At 35.5% G+C, this 24378-nt stretch overlaps 1 protein-coding gene across 1 annotated transcript in view; it reads left to right on the top strand.

Moving 5' to 3' along the window:
• The window catches only part of AQR (aquarius intron-binding spliceosomal factor), a 115022-nt gene extending 91000 nt beyond the window's left edge, over positions 1-24022 (top strand). Inside the window, exons 28-35 of the mRNA XM_003812135.7 lie at positions 1821-1892; positions 2959-3146; positions 3823-3994; positions 6900-7070; positions 10187-10272; positions 14753-14927; positions 17653-17766; positions 20704-24022. Of these exons, the coding sequence (XP_003812183.1) occupies positions 1821-1892; positions 2959-3146; positions 3823-3994; positions 6900-7070; positions 10187-10272; positions 14753-14927; positions 17653-17766; positions 20704-21018 (1293 nt within the window). The 3' untranslated portion in view covers positions 21019-24022. The remainder of the gene's footprint in view (positions 1-1820; positions 1893-2958; positions 3147-3822; positions 3995-6899; positions 7071-10186; positions 10273-14752; positions 14928-17652; positions 17767-20703) is intronic.
• Positions 24023-24378: the final 356 nt, after the last annotated feature.

Here is a 24378-nt window from a genome sequence, read left to right as displayed (position 1 = left end):
CAACATGTAATATGTTGGTAGAGATTAGTAAGGGTTGAATGAATGATCTGACTAATAAATACATGGAGCAAGTAGCTAAAGTAGTGATAATTTTGCTTTGGAATTAAAATCTGCATTTTAAAAAGCAAAATCTGTAAATATGTTTTTATAAGTAAAATTGCATTATATTTTCAGAATTGATTTTCAGAAAGCAGTCTTTTTAAGCTATCTCCTTTTGAGTTGCCCCCACTCTGTTTTGCATAATATACCTGTTATCTTGAGAGTCTACACAGGGACTTCTTAGAAAATGCGAGAGTTTGAATTCCTCCTTCTGTTCAGCTCCCACAAAAATGACCTAATCATTATAATAGGGAAATGCCTACACCTTCAAGTAGTTTCAATAACAGTCCGGGATTGAACCATAACTTTAAAAGAGGAGAGTTAATCAAACATTCAGAGTAAATATGCTCTCCCCATCTCCCACCTCCCTGGAAAATAAAATAATGGGAGAAATCTTTAAAAACAGAAAGCAACAGAACTCTAATGTGTACTTAGATTCAAGAAGAAGGTATTGTACCAAAACAAGATGTCATACTAAGTAGCAATCAGAATTAGAAGTGAATAGGAAAGATAAAACATATTGATAATAGATCTAAATGAGAATTGGACAGATAGAATAATAGTAATTATCAAAGAAGGAATGAAATTTTCTCATGTTTTAAAAAGACTTGATTTTTCATTCTTTTACAAATGTGTAATACCTAACATTACTGGGAACTGGGCTACGGAAAAGATACATTAAACAAGTAAATATACAGATATAATTACAAATTGTGTAGGTCTGGAAGACAAAAGAACAGTACTTCAGTACTTTGAGATCAGTTTTAGATTGGGAAGTCACAGAAGGCCTAGATAAAGTGGCTTTTAAGCTGATATTTTAAGGATGAGAAAGAACCAACTAGACTAAAAGTGAAGAGAATAGCATGTGCAAAGGGCCTGAGGCAGGGAAGGTTTTGCCATTTCCAACAAACTGAAATGAGTCATTGCGGTTGAAGCTTAGTGAATAAGGAGAAAGATAAAGTACAAGAGGAAGTCAGGGACTAGATTGAATATAGGTTCTTGGTAAATACATCCTTGCTGGCAATATTAGGGGATTTTTTTCACTTAAACAGTGGTGTGAAGGATTTGAAATAAGGAGTTGTATAAGTGCCTTAGAGGAGTCAAGACAGGAAGAGGAGGAACTAGTAAGGAGTTTGCTATCCGTAGTCATAGTGGTGGCTTGGATTTTTAGAGTGGTAGTGCTGGTAGAAATAAAGAAAAATGAATAGGCTCAAGAGTTTTGAAGGTAAAATTGACATGCTCTGGTGATGGATTGAATGCCCAGGGGTGAGACTGAAGTGAATTGTTGTGATGGGTAGGATTCATACAGGAAAAAAAAAATCCCAAAATGCTACCAGAGTAAGAGTACCAAAGGGAAAGACTTCATATATAATTATAAATTGATGCTTTCTGATGTAGAAATAAAGAACTAAATTGAAAAGAACCAAACTGGCATTGCAATTCAAGAAATGATATACAAGATCTCTTCCATGTAAAGTTGTATATTTAGGCGGCTTTCCTGAAGTCAAATACTTGAATTGGAAATGCAGAGGCATAATGATAAGTAAGACCATGAAGTTTCTGTTTGAATAATGTGTATCTTGTTATTTTTATCTGTCTGAATAATTTGTATGTTGTTTTTATCTGAAATTATTTGGGGTTTTTTTGATGATTATGTTTATGATGGTAGTTGTTTGACTTTTAAGCTGTCTTTATGACAAGCTTTCCTCTTTCTTTCTTAGTATGACAACATTTTGATGGAAGAGGCTGCTCAGATTCTGGAGATAGAAACTTTTATCCCTCTTCTTCTACAGGTAAGAAATATAAGATCTGAGGCAAAGAAAATAGAGTTCTAAGAATGCTGAGGACAGCATCAGAAAGTTGTACAGTTTGGGTGTGCTGATTGCCATAGTTATGTATTTTCCTTAACTTCATTATGTTTGGTATTCTAATTTAAGCCTGTAAACTTTCTTGAATCTATTCACTGGCTATTTAGTAGTTGTTTTGCTTCCAGAAGTACTATTTAAAAATTCATAGTCTATTTCTGTAGTTTTGAAAAGATTTAGTAATTTTAATCAAGAAAATTACATTGTTGTGCAGTTTGGTGGGAAGATGAGCTGTTTCTTCATTTCTTTTGTTATAATTGTAGAATTATTTTTTCATATTCACTGAGTGCATTGCTTTTCTTTATGCCTAAGTTTTTGAGCTAAATTGTGCTATTTAAGAATGTTTTTTACTGTAAAATATTCTTTACTATTGAAGCATTAAAAACAAAATGTGGAATTCCCAACTTAAGGATAGAGACCACTCTAATATGCAGATAAATTGAGTTCCAAAAGTTGTTTTTATAAGTGAAGCTACTTGGAACTTGGAATGTATTCTATCAGGATATGTTTCAAGGAACTAGGAGACATATAGAGTAGGAAATTGAAGTAGTAGTGTAGATAATTAAAGAAGGTAGTTTTTACTGCTTTGGTGGGTTCAGAATTGGTCCTCAGCTAATTGTGAAACATGTTTATTTCGCATCTTTCCATTTCTCTTCTTGGGCTTCTGTTTCTTTCTGTGTGCTCGTTACCTAATGCCTGACCTAATCCTTCCAGCCCTCTTTGGATTACCCTGCCTATTAAAGTAGGGTAATTCCATGCTTGCCTTCTAAATACCTCCATTCTCCCTCACCCACTGTCACCCAGGAGCAATAACGTCCATAATTGGTTCACAAATTGTTCTGTAAATTTGCTAGACTCCTGTTTGTGGAGCTGGTAAAGATTGGTAATTTGTAAGATAAGGAAGCTGTTTGATGAAGACTGAGTCTCTCGGGTAATAAATTGGAGACAAGAGGATAATAGAGTATTTTGCCATTTCCTTACTTTTCATTTCTAGAATCCTCAGGATGGATTTAGCCGACTAAAACGATGGATTATGATTGGCGATCATCACCAGTTACCTCCAGTTATTAAGAACATGGCCTTTCAAAAGTACTCAAACATGGAGCAGTCTCTCTTCACTCGCTTTGTTCGCGTTGGAGTTCCGACTGTTGACCTTGATGCTCAAGGGAGAGCCAGAGCAAGGTAAAAGAGACAGGAAAAAAATCATTCCCATTTAAGGACATTTGTTCCATGATCCAAGTATTTGTGAATAGCTTTTGTGTAGACTATTAGCATTCTTGGCTATCCAGGAACTTGGCTATCCATAAATCCAAAAGCACTTTTGTCGACTTCTGCAAGAGATGTGAATGGACCAAATAATTTATTTCCTTCATTTCATTCATTAAGATTAATTTAAGTAACTTATAATCTAAAGGCTTCTTTTCATTGTCCCTTCTCCTTTCTTCATGTCCCCAAAAGATATACAGTTAATATAATTTTAAAATCTAAAAATAAAGTGAACAAGAGGAGAACACACCAATTCTTACTTCATAAAGGATGCAGGCCCCATCTCATAGTTACCCCCAAATGTCCTCAATTTTTAGTCTTCCTTGATTTTTTAATTTAAGGGATAAAGATAGCATTGACCTCAGAGAGCGTAATAGAACTCTCATTTTTGTAGTACCTTCAGTCTTCTGACCCTTGGTTACTTGAAGTAGGGAAGCTAAGGTTGAAAGAGCATTATTGCTTAAAAGATGAGCCAAAGTGGCTAACGTGAAAATTTAAAAGAAGCACAGAAACAGAAACCTCCTTATGTATATTAAAAGAGATTTTACACTGCTAATATTTTCTGTTTGTGGGGGAATTTGTCTTTGGAAAGCTTGTGCAACCTCTACAACTGGCGATACAAGAATCTAGGAAACTTACCCCATGTGCAGCTCTTGCCAGAGTTTAGTACAGCAAATGCTGGCTTACTGTATGACTTCCAGCTCATTAATGTTGAAGATTTTCAAGGAGTGGGAGAATCTGAACCTAATCCTTACTTCTATCAGGTAAGAAAAAATAGGAAGCTTATAAGTTTATTTTGCATTTGCTGGCTGACATATGCCTAAATCAGTGATACTTAACCATTTGGCCGTTGAGAAAAGGAAAGTTGGAACCCTACCTTACACATAGCATATGAAAAATCGATTTCAGATTGATTAAAAATACATGCACTAAAGAAACTAAACAAACTAGAAACTACTAGAAGAAAATATTAATGAATATATAGTGTTGGAGTGAGAAAGGTCTTCCTAAGCTTGTTACAAAAGCAGAAATCATAAAGAAAAATATTGATTGGAGAAAAGATTTATTTTCAGTATTTAAAATTTATTTCAATATTTAACAAACAAGTTGAATTCCAAATATATTTATAGAACTCATAAATTGTTTTAAAAAATCAAGACTAACAGGAAAATATGAATATGCAATTCATATTTTATAACAAGTATAAATCACTGAATCACATTTTCACTTCTTTAACAATGCTCAGTGTTGGGATAGGTTTGTGGAAACTTTATTCTCATACAATGCTAGTAGGAAAATAATTTGGTGGACAGATTGTCAGCATGTATGAAAAGCAATGTTCTCACTTCTAGGAATTTATCCTAAAAAAATAATTGGGCAAGTTTGGAAAGACTTGTATGCTTCATGTTCATCACTGCAAATTATTTTGGAAATGAGAAACAACCCAAATATCTGTCAGTAGGGATTAATTGCATTATTACATATTCCATATAAAAGAAATACTAGATAGCCACTAAGAATGATAACATTGTATTTACTAACAGGAAGAATGTTTATGCTATATTAAGTGGAAAAAAGTTGCAAAGTATATCTATAGTATCTCATTTTAAAAAGGAGCTGCAATACATACATATAAAAATACATGCAGATAATCTATACAAAATGACCTGGCAGCATATACATCAAAATATAGTCTTTGGTTGGTAGCATTTGGGGTTATTTTAATTTTTTTCTTTTTTTCTCTCTCTGTTTACAGCAAAATATCCAATATAGGTTGTTATATAAATTAGAGATCTTGAGTTATTCATGAAAAAGCATCATTTATCATCAGCTTAAATGTGTATGCATAGATGTAACTCATGCAGATCTTATTGTCCTTCCAAATATTTGGTTATATTAAATCAAGTTACTCTATTTGTGTACTTAATGCCTGAGAACAGATGTGACCTTTAAATGATAACTTTAAAAATATTAGAACCTAGTTCAAATCAGTGATGTTTCCTAATAGCCACCTTAGAAATTAATTATTCTATCAGTAATCAACTGATGTTTTCATTATATATTGGTTTTTTGGAATTTCTTCTTTGAGTCAGTTTCATTGCCTGAGTCATACTGTAGTATTGATTGAAACATTTTTATCCAGATTGGTTACCTGTTTTTGTTATTCATTAAGCCTAACTCTAGATGAGTTTTTAGCGATTCAAGAAATAAATATATTTTCAGATGATGATTTGCCACTATTAAATATATTTCTGAAGAGTTGAAAACACTGTCCCCCAAAATAAGAATACTATGCATTTAAGTGATAACATTTGAAGAATTAGTGTGGAGAGGGAAAGACTAGGTGGATAAATGAATAAAAGTCACTAATTTGAAGGGGACTTGACTCATTTGGAGCGAGTTCTAAAATGTTTGGTCACAATACAGTTCATGTTGTTTTATTGTTAATGCTTCATGTCTAACCTTTGGGCAAAGTACCAAATTGGGCAGTGTTAAAGAATAGAAAACTTAAATGAACTTGTAACTCAAGCTGTGCGTCACAAAGAACCAGAATATAAATGATATTTTTAGAAGTCTTCCAGTAATCTTTCTGTTGCCTTTGCATGAAATCCAGCTTCCTTTTTTTTTTTTTTTAAATATTGTGTTTATATTCTTATTTTACTTTCTTCTTTCATCTAGTACTTTGGATTTAGTCTCTACTGAACTGGACCAAAGAGCTTTGTGTGTGGTTCCTCACCTTTAAGTTGAATAAGCCTTAGTTTTAAGCTCCTTTCTAGTCTGTAATTTAACAGTAAACCAGACTGACCAATTTGCGGTCACATCCTCATCCCACCTAAAGTGATCTAGTAGAAGTGACAACCATTACGCAGAGAACAGAAACAAAGCATACAAAAAACATTAAGAAATATGAGGAAGGAGGAAAAGCATTGTGCAAAAATTGAGTCAATTATAATACTGCTAGGTGTATTTGCTATTAAACTGGGTATTGTATTGGCTTCTTAGTTACTTTGTTCCTTTATAGTTTTGTGTCTCTGTGTAACTACAGTTGTGGCACATTGTATAGAATTTTTTTTTTTTTTTTTTTGGAGATGAGGTCTCACTTTGTCACCAGGCTGGAGTGCAGAGGCACGATTGAAGCTCGCCACAACCTCTGCCTCCCAAGCTTAAGCGATCCCCCCACCTCAGTCTCCAGAGTAGCTGAGACTATAGGCATGCACCACCATGCCCAGCTAATTTTTGTATTTTTAGTAGAGACAGGGTTTCACCATGTTGTCCAGGCTGGTCTCAAACTCCTGGACTCAAGTTATCTGTCTGCCTTGGCCTCCCCAAGTGCTGGGATTACAGATGTGCGCTACCATGCCTGGCCAGAATAGTATTAATCTATATTGTGATTGTTATGGTCTTAGGAATATTAAGCCTTTAAGTTGGTAAGTTTTATTTTAGGATTGTTCCATGTATTGCAAATTAAAAGTTTGTATTTATCACTGTTAATGTAGCATAAAATTATCCCTCAGTTTTATGAAAGGTACTCACTTATCCAAGTTACTAAGTCTTCACTTCTTGCAGTGTGCAAAGTGAACAAGTTTTGCTTATCTAGATGAGATATTTTCTCTATAAAATTGAAACAAAAGCAAATGAATGCACAATCTGATTATGTTTGCATTACAGAATCTTGGAGAGGCAGAATATGTAGTAGCACTTTTTATGTACATGTGTTTACTTGGTTACCCTGCTGACAAAATCAGTATTCTAACAACATATAATGGCCAAAAGCATCTTATTCGCGACATCATCAATAGGCGATGTGGAAACAATCCATTGATTGGAAGACCAAACAAGGTACTTTTATAATTATAATATGTTCTCTTATTCATCATTTTGGCAAGATGGAAAGGTTTATATTGTTCTACTTTGCCTCTTTGCTATCTCTTTTTAAGATATTTGAGAAAATGAAATAATGGGAACTATAAATAACTCTCTGACAGTCTTGCTGGTTTGATGTGACTTTCTATCTCAGCTACCACATAAAAGATATTTATTGATGGTAACAGAAATGTTTCTGAAACTTTTTGTTCATAAAATGATATATAACAAAATTACATTATAATATGTGTACTGTTACAAGGCGTATGTTTGTTTTGCTTTGCAGGGGTATAATTTAGACTGCTTTTTATTGTGTATAGGGGGAGGTTGTCTTGGGAATAAGGGAAGATTGTAAAATATATTCAGACCTTGGGATTTTAAAAATATATATATTTTTTTATATAATGAAAAATGCATAATATCAAATAAAATGATGATTCATTAATGAAGGGTAGAATACATTAGAAAAAACATAAAGATAATACTAATGATAAAATTAGGACTTTGGCTATGGACATGGCTATGTAAAAGCTCACCTTTTTTGGAAATTATGCAAATGTAACAGGAAAATGAGAAAAAGAGGGGACAAACTATTTTTATAGACTATCTGGGCAGTAGCAGAAGAAAAGAGGGCCTTTTGTTATGAAAACCATCCAGCCTTCAGAAAACAGCCTTGCTCACCCCATCTTCATGTCTCCCACATAGCTAATCTAAGAAACTTACTTATTCAGTGATGAATAGTATAAAGGGAACTAGCACAAGCTCAATTTATAGGAAAAAATGAAGAACAGCAAAACATAGATAGGATACATGCTCCAGAAACCATGTTGGCCTGGAAAAGATGAAATTTTCAAATATACATTTTGCTGTAAATTGGGAAATACTTAATGAAGTAACCATATCTTTGAGGAAAAGCTACAAAGCAGAGAAATGTAAGAACTCAGAAAGAGATGAAATGTAAGCTGGAAGAAAATAAAATCAGAGGAATGAAAACAAAATCAAAAGGAATACAGGGAAGAATAGACACTGCGCAGAATACTTCATAAGGAATAGAGTGAAACTGAGAAACTAATAATTTTGCAAGTTTAGAAATAGAAGGACCTCAATATTTGAGTCCTTTTACAGAAAATCTTACTCAAATAATAAGGAAAGTTACTTTCTCTCATAACAAGATGGAAATAGGGTGGTTCCAAGGTTGGGTTACAGGGTAGCTCAATGATGTTATTCTGCCCTGCTAATGTCAGTGTGTGAGCCCAGTTCTCCACATGGTCAGAGTGGCAACAGAATTCCCAGGTATAATATCCACACATAACAACAAAGGACGTATATCCAGAATATATGAACTCCTATAAAAGTTATTACTAAATAAGGCAGACCAATACAAAATGGGCAAATGACTTGAACAGACACTTCACATAGGAAGACCTACAGGTAGCCAATACATCATGAAAAAGTGCTTACCATCATTAGTTGTCAAGGAAATAGAAATTAAAGCTACAATGATATACCACTACCTACCCAAAAGAATGGGTAAAATGATGAAGATTGACATTATGACAAGTGTTGGCAAGGATGTACAACTGAAACTCTAGAACTGGAACATTGCTGGGGAATGTGTAAAGTGGGATAACAATTTTGGAAAAGTTTGACAGTTTCTTATAAAGTATGCACTTACTGTACAGCTCAGCAATTTCACTCCTACATATTTATTCAAGAGCAATGAAAACGTCCACAAAAATATTTGTACATGAATATTTATTGCAGCTTTATGCAAGATAGCTTCAAACTAGAAACAGGCCAACTTTTCATGAAAAGGTGAGTGAACAAAACTGGTATATTTGTTCAGTGAAAGAATACTCAAAAAGGTATGAATTTCTCATGTACACATACATGAATATATCTCAGAAACATGCTGATTGAAAGGAACAGGACACAAAAGAATATATCCTTTTGATGCTATTTTTATGTAATTCTAGAACTGGCAAAAAATAATCTGTAGTGACAGAAAGTAAATCAGTGGTTGCCTGGGGCTGGGGGATGCAGATTTGACCAAAATGGGGCCTGAGATGATGGACATTTTTATTGTGGTGGTGGTCACATGGGAAAATGTATTGTCAAAATTCATCAAATTGTACACTTGAACACATTTTATTGTGTATAAACTATACCTCCATGTAGTTGACTTAAAAAGTGTTTTGTAAACTTCCTAAAGATAGAGAGACTATAAATTACAGTATCTGCAGGGTAAGCAATAAACTTTTTGTCAAATTGATGAAAAGATAAATGTCTGAGTTGCCAGTATTAGTGACTGAAACCTTTCTGAACTTCCCTATTTGTACATACACTTTTTTTCTTTCTTTCTTTCTTTTTTTAAACAGGGCCTTACTCTGTTACCCAGGCCGGAGTGTAGTGTCATGATCTCAACTCACTGCAACCTCCACCTCCTGGGCTCAAGCAATCCTCCCAACATAGCCTTCTGAGTAGCTGGAACTACAGGCACGCGCCACCATGCCCAGCTAATTTTTGTATAATTTGTAGAGATGGGATTTCACCACATTGCCCAGGCTGGTCTTTAACTCCTGGGCTCAAGCAATCTGCCCACGTTGGCCTCCCATGTACATATATTTTCAAACTGAACAGAAAGTGCAATGAAGATTATTTGTTTTTTTCTTTGATGGAGGAATGCTGTAGACATTTACTAGTGATACGTTAAGTAATAAATAAGCATACTAAGTTATATTGCTGAGCATCAAACTGGGATACCAGTTAATAAGCTAGACATAGTCCCTGCTTTCATGAAGTTTTGCAATCTAATGGGGGAAGACTGTTAATTCCTAAAATAGTTATTTAGTTATCAGCAAAGGTAAAGACAAGTGCTGTAAGTGTGAATAACATAAGGATGTAGTTTGATCTGATTAGTATGGTTTCTTTAATAATGTTCATTAACTTGTTCTTGGAATTCCAAGCCTATGATTATGTTTCTTTTGGGATTGATTAAGGATAAGATGTTTGTTTCTAGCACATTATTTAAATGATCTCTAGTATCTTTTGGCTTTTGCAAATGCACCATATTTTCCATTTTTTATTTCTAGGTGACAACTGTTGATAGATTTCAGGGTCAACAGAATGACTATATTCTTCTTTCTCTGGTACGAACCAGGGCAGTGGGCCATCTGAGGTACGTAGGAAAAAACTTTCATAATATTTATTGAACTTTACTATCTACTTCAATTTTGAAATTCTGTGGCTAAGTGTTCTAAATATTTTTTAAGTTTAAACTATAATTACTAGGCAACTTTTGCTGCTTTTTGTTGGAATGTAACATCAAATTCCTTGTAGTAACTATTGTCATTGCTGCTGGATTTTTTTACCTTAAATGTTTTAGTAATTTTAAGTTTTACCCTTTAGTAACCCTCAGAGATAGCGTTTTATCATAAAATCTTAATCTCTCCTGTATCTGTTAGAAACTTAATATCAGAAATTAAAGGAGATTAACTAAAAAGTCTTCAGAATAAATTTTCATTGTATAATATGTTTTCTCATTTTTTCTCATACACAATCTTTCAGCCTCAGTGTTAGAGGATAAAGGAGCCATTTGTTCTCCCTGGATTAAGAATTGTCAAAACAAACAATCTACTTTTATCATTTATTATGATGTGTTTATGTGCTAGAGATTTACGGAAATAATATCTTCTTATTATAAAGCATCCATTTAGTTTTATATAAACCTTCATCTCATATGACATACTAACAAAACTAAGGAGAGTTTATTTTATTACTTTATTGATTAGACATAAAAAGAAAATTCTCCAAGCTCTCATAATGTTGTCATTAAGATCTGTTTGGAGCTTAACCCAGTGATCAGGTTTCATGAGATTAATAACTTTTATGTAAGGGTAAGTAAAGATGTAATGTTTTAAAAAATTGTTTTGCATACTAAAAGTTTGTTTTTGCATATTAAGTGTCAAGCCAATATTTACAGACTTAACTTTTTACAAAAGCAATTCCTTCTTCTCATTGAGATTTATAACTGCCATCTGAATGGACTGTCACTATGGTTTATATAATTAACATCTCAAAAACTTACAGTATGAATATATGAATACTCCTTCCGCCCCCCTCCTCTGCCTACCTTTTTTCTTAACTCTGTGGTACTTGGTCTTCAAATTCCAGTGACTTTATTTCTGTGCTGCCCTTTGCCTAATTTTTCTGTAAACTTAGAAAACAAGAAAGATTTTGATGATACAATGCTTATAAATGAAGGGTTAAAAGAAAACCTGATTTCAGTATTGTCTTGAACCTCAAAATTTTTTAGCAAAAATACCTTTATCCCAATAACTTAAATTTATTTGTATTTGCCAAAATTTTCCTTTGAAACTCCAACTTCTTCATGGGGGATAGTGTTGGTGGTGGTTGTGCATAGAAGGGATATGTCAGTTCATTATTTATGATTCCAGTTACCCAGGTAGCTTAGCCTAGGTATCTTAGCTAGAATTTTATCAAACTTTTAATAAGAATTTCTGATTTTTAGAAAGCTAATCTTTCATATCCTTCCTTTTATATATAGGCAAGGAACTATTTCTGTTTCAGGATCCCAAGGAAACCTACTTCCTGCCATATTTCATTTTTTTGATAACATTATTGAGTTGTAATTTGCGTATACAATTTATCTATTTAAAGTGTACAATTCAATGATTTTTTTGTATATTAACAGCTATGCAGTTATCTCCACAATCAATTTTAGAACATTTTCATCACTGTAGCAGGAAACCCTGTACTTAGCAATCACTTCCCTCCCCACTCCCCCAAACCCTTGGCAACCACTAATTTACTTTTTATCTCTGTAGATTTGCCTATTTTGGACACTTAATATAAATGGAATCATATAATATGTGGTCTTTTGTTACTGGCTTCTCTCACTTAACATATGTTCAAGGTTCATTGTTGTCGAATGTATCAGTACTTCATTCCTTTTCATTGCTGAATAGTATTCCATTGTGTGGCTATGTCACATTTTATTTATCCATTCATCAATTGGACATTGGGTTGCTTCCACTTTGTGGCTATTAGAATGAATAATGCTGCTATGAATATGCATATACAATTTTTATGTGAACACTTGTTTTTCTTTCACTTGGATGTAGACCTAAGAGTAGAATTTCTGGGTCATATGGTAACTCTGTATTTAGCATTTTAGGGAACTGTTAGACTGTTTTCCAAGTGCCTGCCTTATTTCTTTTGCTCACACCTTTTTTTCAGCCAGGGTGGACTAATTGGGTGATTGGGTTGGAGCCAGCTTCAGTTCCAGAGGCCTGTTTTAGGACAATGTGGAGCTGTTTAGTAGCCAGAGTAGTGGGACAGTTCTGGTCCCTTTTCCAGCATTCATTGTTCTTGTACCGAACCGATTTGGACAGCCTAGCTACCAATAGAAATGCACGTAACCTGTTCTGAGCCAAGTAATGAGGCTGCAGCTTTCCTCTGTTGTTTCCTCATAGGGGTTCTATCAGAGTGTTGGCGTTGTTGTTTAACAGTGCTTTTCCTCTCCAGCCATCTTCTGGGGACTAAGAAAGAATGTTGTAGCCCATATTGCCCTGCTTTCAAGACATAACTCCAAGGAACTCTGCCTACTCATGTTACCATCCTTTGTTTTTTTGCCTGGTAGTTTGTTATGTTCATAGTATTTGGTCATTCATTTAACAAACATTTTCAGATCCATCCATTGTTTGTCAGTGTGCTAGATTCTTAATATTTAGTAATAGATCTAACATTCATGATCTCTGCTCTTGTGGAGTTTAGGGGCTAGTGGCAGATTCATTAATATATCCTTGGAAGATACCTACATTTGAATCTGCAGAAAATTTGTAGTTCAAATCTCCTCATGTACAACGGAGATCATATTGACAAAAGCCACTTTACTGCACTATAGCACTGAAGGCTGGGGAGAAGTTTTCTCCGAGACCATACAGTGGTCATTGCAATAATGCCGTATCTGTGCTGCTCTGTCTAGAGATAGGGCCTTCTGGATGTAAGAGATCACCATGAAAACAATAGTTTATCACCTGCTTCCACCACTAACCCTTTTTCCTCCTAACAACATTAAATTCCACTATAATTTTATTTATAATATTTGTGTGAGGACTTATGCTAGGTATTTCTAGCAGTGTACCTTCAGTTACCAGTGTTGGAACCACCCAACTGTAGCATGACCCCTTGGGGTTTTAAGGAAATGTGGTGAAAATAATAATTTGGCTGACAGTAACTTAGAAAATAATATTTCCTTCATGAATCCAGTGTGTCACAAATGTAGAGATTCCTCAAAGTTTCTGTAAAGGAGTATGTCTTTTCCTTCTACCTAAATGAGCATGTCTTAATTTTGTTTGTTGCTGGGGGAAGGGTACCTATCCCTGCTCTGTCCCTTCACACACATACACGTAGCACAAGAATATAAGTGATAGCATATGCTGGTGTCACACTGTACCTCCTTAAGGAAACTAGATTATTTTAAGACCATAGACTAGACCATAAAAAAACCCATAAAAAATGAGGCCGAATTAGAGATACTCCCCAAATACCTTGCATTACACAAAGAAAAGCTATTAGATAAATATTCCAATTCCTGGTTCTCTCTGTCTCTCTGAATGTTACAGAGAACAATCTCTGTAACATTAGATCTCTGTAACACTCTTCACACTTTCTTTCAGAGATTGGAGGTGATTCTCCCAGGCTTTGTTATTCTTCATGAAAGTCTTCTCTTTTGCAGAGTACTCAAAAATTTAAATAGCCATCTAAAAACATCTCAGGTAAAAAATCTGTCCTCTGCATTTGAAACCAAAATTATTTTTTCTCACTAAAACACATTTTATTTAATAGTGAGGTGAAATTACATTAGCCCTCTTTACATTTATTTGATTCAAACCTTTTTTTAAAAAACTTAGATTCTTTTAAAAAAAATAGATTAAAGAAAAATGACATCATTCATCAGATAGCCAGCTACATGTGTAGTTTGATCATTCAGTTTAACCGTTTTATCACTGTTGATATGAACATTGAGTACCTTTTAGGCCAGGCATTGAATCTAAATACTAGAATAAATACATGGATAAAACATGTTATAGGCTGACTGTCCCTTATCTGAAGTTTCAGATTTTGAACTTTCACATTAGGGATGCTCAACTTGTGTTGTTTTATAACATCATACTGTATTTCCATATGTACTTATTATTGTAAATAAGTATAAAACAGTGTGGTAAGAGTTATCTAGGAAGTAAAATTTTACCTTAATGGAGCCTGGGATTTTGGTAGGTGAAGTGGAAGAAGAGCTAGTTCGAATTGACTCAATGACAGTGATACAGTAAGTTAGTAACTGACAATTGAACTCTACTGTAATACTAATATATTACTTAGACCTTTTTAATAAGTGCATTGGTTATTTTGTGATCCTCCCCTTCAAAAAACCAACAAGAGGTTAGTAATAAAGCCTTAACTTTTACTTGGTTTATTAGTCACGTAACATTGATTAACTTCTATTAAGTTTTTAAGAAGCTTAACTTTTTATTGCCAGGGCTTAACAGGACTATCTAATGAAATCTGTGAAAAAAAAAGCTGCTTAAATGTTAATAATCTTGAAGTGTGCTAATTATTTTGTTTATTTCCCAAAGGGATGTCCGTCGCTTGGTAGTGGCCATGTCTAGAGCCAGACTTGGACTTTATATCTTCGCCAGAGTATCCCTCTTCCAAAACTGTTTTGAACTGACTCCAGCTTTCAGTCAGCTCACAGCTCGCCCCCTTCATTTGCATATAATTCCAACAGAACCTTTCCCAACTACTAGAAAGGTAGGACTTCTTTCTTCATTTTATAAAACAGCATTCCTCAGAGTGGAAATTGGGATTTTCTTATAGGTGACCACATTAGCTTGGAACATTATTATAGATAATTTAGTCCCTGTTTTAGAGTGTGCTGCACTGAGGAACTGAGGTAGATTTTCTATATAAAAATGATATCGGTAGGGCGCAGTGGCTTATGCCTGTAATCCCAGCACTTTGGGAGGCCGAGGTAGGAGGATTGCTTGAGCCCAGGAGTTTGAGACCAGCCTGGGCAACATAGTGAGACCTTGTCTCTATAAAAAATAAATAAATAAAAATTAAAAATAATAATGTCAGCCAACATTTAGTGGCTACCATGTATTAGGCAGGCAGTTCTTTACATACATTATCTCATTTTCATCTCAGTAAAAACAGCCTATTAGGTTATTAGATTATTTTATTAACCCCGTTTTACAAATGGAGAAACTTAGGGTCAGAGAAGCTAAGTAGTTTGGCCATGCATCTAGCAGATAGAGGATCCAAGATCTGAAAAGCCAGGAGGTCTTTTCGAATAACATCCTAGAGTTCATGTTATTTATCATTATACTGTACTGTTTGTCTTCAGCTTTGTAAGGAGAACTTAACTACTTACTTGGAAATAGAGCAATAAATAGTTGAGTTCTTAAGAAGCTTACATTCTGGGGAAATGAGGGAGGAGAGAGCGCATATATTTAAAGAAAAGATAGAGAAATACTACTCCCTCTTATCTCCCCTTCTTTCTCCCCTTTTCCTAGCACCTTCCCTCCATAGGTAACCAGTTTCTTTAGTTTCACGTTTATCCTTATATTCCTTTTGTATAAAGGAGAAGAGATATATTACTTTTATATTATTTTCCTTCAGGTTATTATACTATAGACTTTTGGGCTTTGCTTTTTTATTTAATGAATTGTCCTAGGGGGGTCCATTGGATTTTAAATAACATTATTTTAGATGTTCACAGTATACGTCTTCCCTCCACCCCTACTAAAAAAAAACTTAAATCTTGTGTGTTTAATAATAATAAGTACTTTTTAAAAAGTGCCTTTTTATTTACTTACTTTTGAAGAAATGCTGCTGTGGAGAAATGGGAAAATGGTGAAGAGAGATCATGGGGTGGTAGGGTCACATAAAGCCTCAAGTGTCAGGCTCAAGTCTAGACACAATCCTATTATATCTGAGTTTCTCAATCTTTTGTGGGCTAGTAAACAGGCACATTCCTGACAAGAGGTCTGGGACAGAGCCTAGGTGTCATCATGTGTAACAAGCTCCCCAGGTGCTTTCTATGTAAGGGCTACATGTCACACCTGAAGAAATCTGGAGTGCAGGTCAGACAGTATCACTGAACAGAAGGCTTGGAAACCCATGCTTTAGATAACGCTCATGAGTTCAAGGCCCTGGGGAGGTTAGGGCTGAGAACATCTCCCCATCTTCTCCTCAAGAGATAGTGAGGGGCGGAGAGTGCTGTGTCTCAAGGAAAGGCAGCTCTTGGCAAGACTCCAGAAAATAAGCTAACAAGCAAAAACTCTTCCATGTTCCTAGTCATAATAGCATGGCCGTATTTGTACATACGAGTTATGACCATTGCAGAAAATGACCATTAATCAAAAGAATACCTGCTTAGATGGAATGCTGCCATCCTGCTTACTTCTGAGAAATGTTGTTTAATTTACTAAATTATTTCTAACTTCATGCTCTTTAAATAACTTTTCACTTTAAGATTGAATCCTCCTTTTTTGGGGTATGTTTTTTACCTTAATGATTTTCTAAATTGTTCCTATCATAAGAAAGGATAAGACTTTATAAGCATTTTATTAATAACTATAAATAGGGAAGTTGTTAATCTCTATTTTAGGGTGGTTTAAAAAGAAGTGCAAATTCTGTATTTTCTTGATTTGCTTTACTACCTTACCTACACTTATAGAGCAGCGTTTCTTAGATTGTTGTCAGAAGCTACAGAAGAATCAGCTCATTCCACCCAGACCTTCTGAATCTGAATCTATAGGGGCTGGAGCCTAGGTACCTGCAATTTAACAGTCTACCCCAGATGATTCTGATAGACACCAAAATCTTAAAAAGAGCATTTGAATATTCACCCTCTTGACTCATAGTATATGTGTTAAATAAAAGTAAATGTTAGCCTCTTACTTTTTAGAAAAATATAAGTAGGACAAAGAGTGTTAATATTTTCTTTCTGAATTATCTTAAGAACTGTCTTTGGAGCATACACAGTCTTAGAAACTGCTGTTTCAGACTGTGTTGACTTTTCTCTCTAGTCAAATAATTACTTATCTCGTACTAGTTCTTTTATATTAGATAGTAAACTAAAACCCATACTTAACTTACCAGCCCAAAATTATATTAAAAGCTGGCAACTCTTAGCTCTTCTAGTCTCTAACCTTTCTAAATTTCAATGGAATCACTATTCTTCATGAAGTCTTTTTTTTTTTTTAATAATCTTTTTTTAATGGGAGTCACGTGGCCAGCAGGCAGAGCGTGCTGACCTGGGCCCCCTTTTTATTAATTCTATTTAAGTCTTTTTTTAACATTCATGAAGTCTTCATTGGACTCTTCACACTTGCATTTTATGTCCTCTTACTGTTAGGTCTTCCAGACCCTAATTGTACTTATTCATAAGATTAAGAAATGGGTTTATGTTGAAGTGTTACCTTCTAGGTTGTTTTACTAGATACTTAACGTTCTTTTTTCCTTCTTCTAGAATGGAGAGAGACCATCTCATGAAGTACAAATAATAAAAAATATGCCCCAGATGGCAAACTTTGTATACAACATGTACATGCATTTGATACAGACTACACATCATTATCATCAGGTGAGTTTCTCAAAGTCGACTTTTATTTTTCTTGCTGTAGAAATAATTTTCTTTTTTTCAGAATAAATCTTTAAAGTACCTAATTCCTTGTGGGAAATCAGCTAAACTAAAGCAGGCTATTATTATTTATGTAACATTCGTATTTTTAAAACTTCTTTATATAGTTAGAATTCCACATACAATAAAGTCCACAAACTTAAAGTGTAAAATTTTATATGTTCTGGCATAGGTATTTACCTGTGAAGCCATCAGCACAGTCAAGATAAAGAGCATATCCATTATCCCAAGAGTTTTCCCTTGTGCCCATTTGTAATCCCTCCTTGCCCTTCACCAGTCCCCTTTTTACCTTCCCAGGCAGCCAAGGATCTGCTTTCTGTCATGATAGGTTTGCTTCTGTTTTCTAGATTTTTATATAAATGGAAGCATACAGTATGTATTCTTATTTTTTCTGGCTACTATTGCTTATACAAGTCTTTGTACTTTATCTTGGGTAGATACCTAAGAGTGGAATGGCTGAATTTATGTTAAGGATGTGTTTAACTTTTTAAGAAGCTACCAACCTGTTTTTCAAAGTAGTTGAACCACTTTACACTCTCAGCAGCAGTGTGAGAGTTCTAGTTGCTACACATCCTCACCCTCACTTGATATGGTACGTCTTTTTAAAATTTTGGCAGTTCTAATAGATATACAGTAGTCTCAGTATGGTTTTGGTTTTCATTTCCCTAAGGACTGATGATGAGCATCTTTTCATGTGGTCATTTGCCATCTGTATATCTTTGGGGATGTGTCTGCTCAGGTTTCCTGCTCATTTTTTTATTAGGCTGTATATTTTATTAAGTTTTGAGAGGTTTTTATTTATTCTGGCTACAAGTCCTTTATCTGATATGTATTTTACAAATATTTTCTCCCATTCTGGCTTGTTTATTTATTTTGTAAGTGTCTTTCAAAGAGCAAAAGTTTTAAATTTTGATGAAGTTCAATGTATCAAGTGTTCTTTTATGATTCATGCTTTTTATGTCCTAAAAATACATAGCCTAACTCAGAGGTATAAAGGTTTTTTCTAGAAGTTGCAGAGTTTTAGGTTGGATACTTAGGTATGATGCATTTTGAGTTAATTTTTATATGATACAGGTAGGACTGAGTTTTATTCATTTGTCTGTGGATATGCAGTTGTTTCAGCACCGCTTCCCTAATAGGCGATTTTTTTCTTTGTTGACTTGCTTGTCATCTTAGTCAAAATATCAATTGACTATATATGTGAGAGTCTGGGCTTTCTGTTCTGTTCCATTATTCTGTATATCCGTCCCTTTGCCATGGCTGTACTACCTTGATTATAGTAGCTTTACAGTCAGTCTGGAAATTAGATAACATAAGTTCTTTAGCTTTGTTCTTCATTTTAGAAATTGTCTTAGCTATCCCAGTTCCTTTGCTTTTCTATATACATTTTAGAATCAGCAGGTCAGTTTCTCCCCCCAAAAGCATGCTGCAGTTTTTAAAAGGATATTTTGAAGAGGAGGATTGTTTAGGATCTATTTGGGGAGATTAACATCTTCACATATTAAGTCTTCCTATCCATGAATAAGATCTCTTGTTTATTTAGATCTTCTTTAAATTCTCATCAGGATTTTGTAGTTTTCAACATACAAACCTTACACATATTTTGTTAACATTTTGCTAAGTATTTTTCTTTTTCGTTTTCTTTTTTTTTTTTTTTTTTTTTTTGCTGCTGTCGTGCACGGTACTTTTTAAAAATCTTAAAGGCCAGGCGCGGTGGCTTATGCCTGTAATCCTAGCACTTTGGGAGGCTGAGGTAGGTGGATCACCTGCGGTCAGGAGTTCGAGACCAGCCTGGCCAACATGGTGAAACCCCGTCTCTACTAAAAATACAAAAATTAGCCAGGCATGGTGGTACATGTCTGTAATCCCAGCTACTTGGGAGGCTGAGGCAGGAGAATCGCTTGAACCCGGGAGACGGAGGTTGCAGTGAGCCAAGATGGCACCACTGCACTCCAGCTTGGGCAACAGAGTGGGACTCTGTCTCAGTCAATCAATCAATCGATCAATCAATTCATTCATTCAATTTCCAGCATTGTAAGCAGAGTCCCTGATGAGAAAGTCACTAGACTGCCTTGGGGCAAAGGGCAAGCTAAGCATATAGAGTTGCTCCAGTTTTCTGGTTGAACGGAACAGAAACCTTGTTCCTTGCTGCTCCCTTCTCCCATGGCTTTGCCTTAAGGCCAGGCTACCTCTCTACCTCTCACAGGGCTCTTTTTCTTTTCTTTTTCTTTTTCTTGAGACGGAATCTCTCTCTGTCACCCAGGCTGGAGTGCAGTGACACAATCTCAACTCACTGCAACCTCCAACTCACAGGGTCAAGTGATTCTCCTGCCTCAGCATCCTGAGTAGATGGGATTACAGGCTCCTGCCACCACGCTCAGCTAATTTTTGTGTTTTTTAGTAGAGATGGGGTTTCACCATGTTGGCCAGGCTAGTCTCGAACTCCTGGCCTCAAGTGATCTGCCTGCCTTGGCCTCCCAAAGTGCCGGGAATGCCACCATGAGCCACCGCACCCAGCACACAGGGCTCTTTGATTAAAGTTGACCCTTTCTTGAGTTAGTTTTATAATCAGTCCTGATCAGTCACTGTTTTTTGCAGAAATGTTGACAGCAAAGTCTGTTGCTTAAAAATCTAATAGCTTTTCATGGTTGTTTTCCTCTCTGAAGATTTTATATGTATTTTGATTATCAGTATATGACATCTGTGTAGGCATATTCCTTGGTGTTAGCAGAACCTAGACCATTGTCATCAGAGGTGTTACATCTGGAGTATAAAATGGTCAGCACTGTTTTGGAGAACTCTAGAATGGTAATGTGAGAGCTTAGCTTTATAAGCTGTTTTTCATATTGGTATTGTCTTTGGTTTTTTTTTTTTAATTAGACTTTATTACAACTACCACCTGCTATGGTAGAAGAAGGTGAGGAAGTTCAAAATCAAGAAACAGAATTGGAAACAGATGAAGAGGCCATGACTGTTCAAGCTGACATCATACCCAGTCCAACAGACACCAGCTGCCGTCAAGAAACTCCAGCCTTTCAAACTGACACCACCCCCAGTGAGACAGGAGCCACTTCCACTCCAGAAGCCATCCCTGCTTTATCTGAGATGACCCCTACTGTGGCAGGAGCTGTATCTGCACCGGCAGAAGCTAACACACCTCAGGATGCCACATCTGCCCCAGAAGAGACCAAGTAGCCAAACTGTAGTCCTTCTAAAGGAGGACATGGCAGTCAAAAAGTCTGAGTAAAGCTATTTTTTGTATTTTATATTTGCTTCTGCCATTTTACTGTCACTAATTAATGTTTAGTTCTTATATTTGTTAACTGATTTCAGTGTCTTGAATATATTTTTTTAAATTATGTGTATGAACAATTCTAGTTTCATTTGTTCAATCAGAAGAACAAATAACCATTCCTTTCATGTTTTGATCACTGAGTGTGTCTGTAATCATACGTACATTAAAATCATTTTCTATAGAATATATAATATATACTTCACATTTTTAGCGAACTTCTCCAAAGAAGAGGACAGAATATACTGGACTTAACCACGAATACCCTTGAGTGTCCAAATTGGGAAGGAACTTGTTTCTTCTGTTATACTATCAAATGCTTAAATTCTGTTTCCTTTTTTCTTACCTTTCTTTGCTGTCTTTATGTAAAGATATTATTAGCAGTAAGATACAGGTTTCTTCAATCTATCAAAGTGGTTACATGCATTTCCTTCTCTCAAATCTTAGAATGCCTTAGAATCACCTAAGATGTCTGTTTATTCTTGAGGCACACCTCAGACTGAATGAGTCAGAATCTCAGGATTAGAGCCCAGGAATCTATATTTTAGGAGGTTCTCCACACCACTAATGTTTGGGTTGCTGGCAGGGTGGCATCAGCCAAGGCTGGTTAGGCTGAGCCAGGATTTGTCATCAGCTAAATAGGAAGACTCTGCCAAATCAATCTGGGCAAGAAGCAGGATCCTGAGTCTGGGCAATGAGAGTCAGAGAACTTAACTCCTGTGTGCAGGGTAGAATTTTCCCATGGCAGAAATTCTGAGTTTTCTGCCTTATTTTTCTTGGGATAACCAGCCACAAGGAGACCTTCAGGTAAAATGTGGTTCAAATATGGGAAGGCAGAGGTAGCTGGGACCTTGCTACTCAAGTATGATTTGTGAACCAGCAGCATCAACATCGTATTGAAGTTTGTTATTTATAGAAATGCAGAAGTTTGGGCTCTGCTCCAAACCTATTAAATCTAAATCTACATTGCAGCAAAGTCCCCAGGTGATTCACAGGCACTTTGTAGTTTGAGAAGCACTGTACTAAGATTACTGTGTTGTCTTCACATGAATGAGGCTATAATGTAGAATTACCAGTGAATGTGACTAATGTTTTCTGACAAGGGACCTCTGCTTATAAGGTCCCTGGGCATGGTGCCCAGAACTGAAAAAAAAAAAAAAGGAAATGTTTATATGTATGTGTAGAGGGGAAAATTGCCCACTAGTTCTCTATTTCCCATTTTGACCATCTGCTAGAGTATCTAAAGGGGAGCATTTACCCCAGAGTGTCTCCTCTAGTGCATCCACCTATGGGCCTGGCCATGTCCAAGGAATCTTTGAAGAAACAAGCAAGAACTGCACACTACCATTGAAATCCTTCTGGTCCTGACATTTTGAAGGAATGATTGCTTCATAAGGAAATTAAACCCAGAAAGTCAAGTCAGTTATATTTTTGAGTAACTAGTGTTTGCTCAGCTCTACCAGGCTGTGTTGAATATGGTCCAGACTCTCATTTTATGATGTATCCTACTGCATCAGGACATTTGTGTCAGTGTCAGGTGACGAGGGGAAATGAAAGTGATGAGACGATGAGAGGAGTGAAATACCAAGGACGCGATACTAGGAAACCCAGGTCTATTTGTTATCAGAGTAAGGATCAAGCCAGATAGCCTGTTATGTAATTTCTCCGATAAAAGATTTTGAAAGCAGGTGCTGTGGGCATCTATATGGGGAATCGCACTCATAGAATTATTTTCATTTGTAAATATTTGGTATCAGGCCAAGCAAGGGAAAGAAGATTTACTGTATTACCATCTTTCCTGGAAAAGATCGATTTTTCTCTCTCCCTTAGGGGATATGAGGTATGATACCTGCAACCAAAATAAGCTGGCTGTTAAGTGCTCTCTCCTTAACTATTGTCCAAGCAATGTACATCACTCTTGCCTAGATGAGTGACCATACTTTTTTCTTTGCTGCTTGGTTTTTCTATCACTAAAAAGCAAATTTAGGTGGAAGATGGATGAGTAAGTCCTTTGTCCTTGTCAAAAGAATTTAGAAAGGGTAAAGGCGGTGGGATTTGAATTCTTTTAAACTGTTTATTCATTGGAAAGGCAAGTGAGTGGCAGTTGACTGTAGAATCTTGGGAATTGTTGAAGGAATTTAAGAGCTGTACTTATTTTAAATAATGAGGAAACAATCAGAGAGACTTAACCAGGGTGGCAACTATGGAAGAGTGGGGTAGAATCCAAGTCTACAGTTCTACAGCACTGCTTTGTTTATTTTTTCAATCAAGCACACATGAGGGATTGCTTAATAAATTCAAGAGTTTTCTATATAGTTTGGGATTACTACAGACACAGGTACTCTAGCCATGTGACTATTTCAGATTAGTGTTCCCATTGCTCTCCATCCTATTTTTCATATCTAAATGTGTCATGATTTTAGAATCTCTTTTTAAAGAAAACCAAAAAGAGCCATGCCCAAAAGAATGAGCATGAAATGAAGCAATTCAAGTATTTAGAATTTCTTCTTCTTTTTTTTTTTTTTTTTTTTCAAAATTCTGAGTTAAGAAAGTTCATTGCCAACAGTTGAGGATAAATAGCTCTATTGATTTAGGCAAATGAATGAGAAGATTTAAACATCATCAAGACTCCTGAAGTTGGTGTAATAAAAGTTGAGATGTTTTGCTGGATGCTGAGAGAAAAGGCATAAATAGGCCATTTGTGCTCCTGTAAACAAATGAAATTTTGTAATGATCAAGAGACAGCATGATATTGTAAAACACACTTTGGACTCATCGAGACCTGGCTCAGAGTTGTACCTAAGTTGCTTATCAGCATTTGGTTTGACCTTAGACAAATTTTATAACCTCTCTAAGCCCATTTTCTTTATCTGTAAATAAAGGAAAAAGATCTGTTTGGATTTGGGACAGGAGAGTTGTCTGTTTTATAGGGTAATGTTTATGAAAATAATCTATCACCTAGGTGCTTAGTAAATACCAGTTTCTGTCTCTGTTTTTCTTCAAAGCTTTGTTGACAATGTAGGATATTGCCAACTAATCCTTTGACTTGAGTGCTTAGCCATGCCTCAATCCAGGGAGCATGAAGGATGATCAAGAAGGGGACACCTAGTGGCAGTTGACCTTTGAGGATCTATCTAGGATCAGGTTACTGATTTGGGACCTCTGAATCAGTACATCATAACATCGAGAGTGATCTCTGCCAAAATTAAAATTCTGGCAGAACAGTATAAGCAGAAGGAAGACACTAGGTCTTTCTGAAATAT

This window comes from Pan paniscus, chromosome 16 (genome assembly GCF_029289425.2).
Source record: "Pan paniscus chromosome 16, NHGRI_mPanPan1-v2.0_pri, whole genome shotgun sequence".
In the NCBI taxonomy this organism is placed as follows: domain Eukaryota; kingdom Metazoa; phylum Chordata; class Mammalia; order Primates; family Hominidae; genus Pan; species Pan paniscus.
The sequence above is the reverse complement of the archived record's forward strand: the minus strand, read 5'-3'. Positions and strand labels throughout refer to the sequence as shown.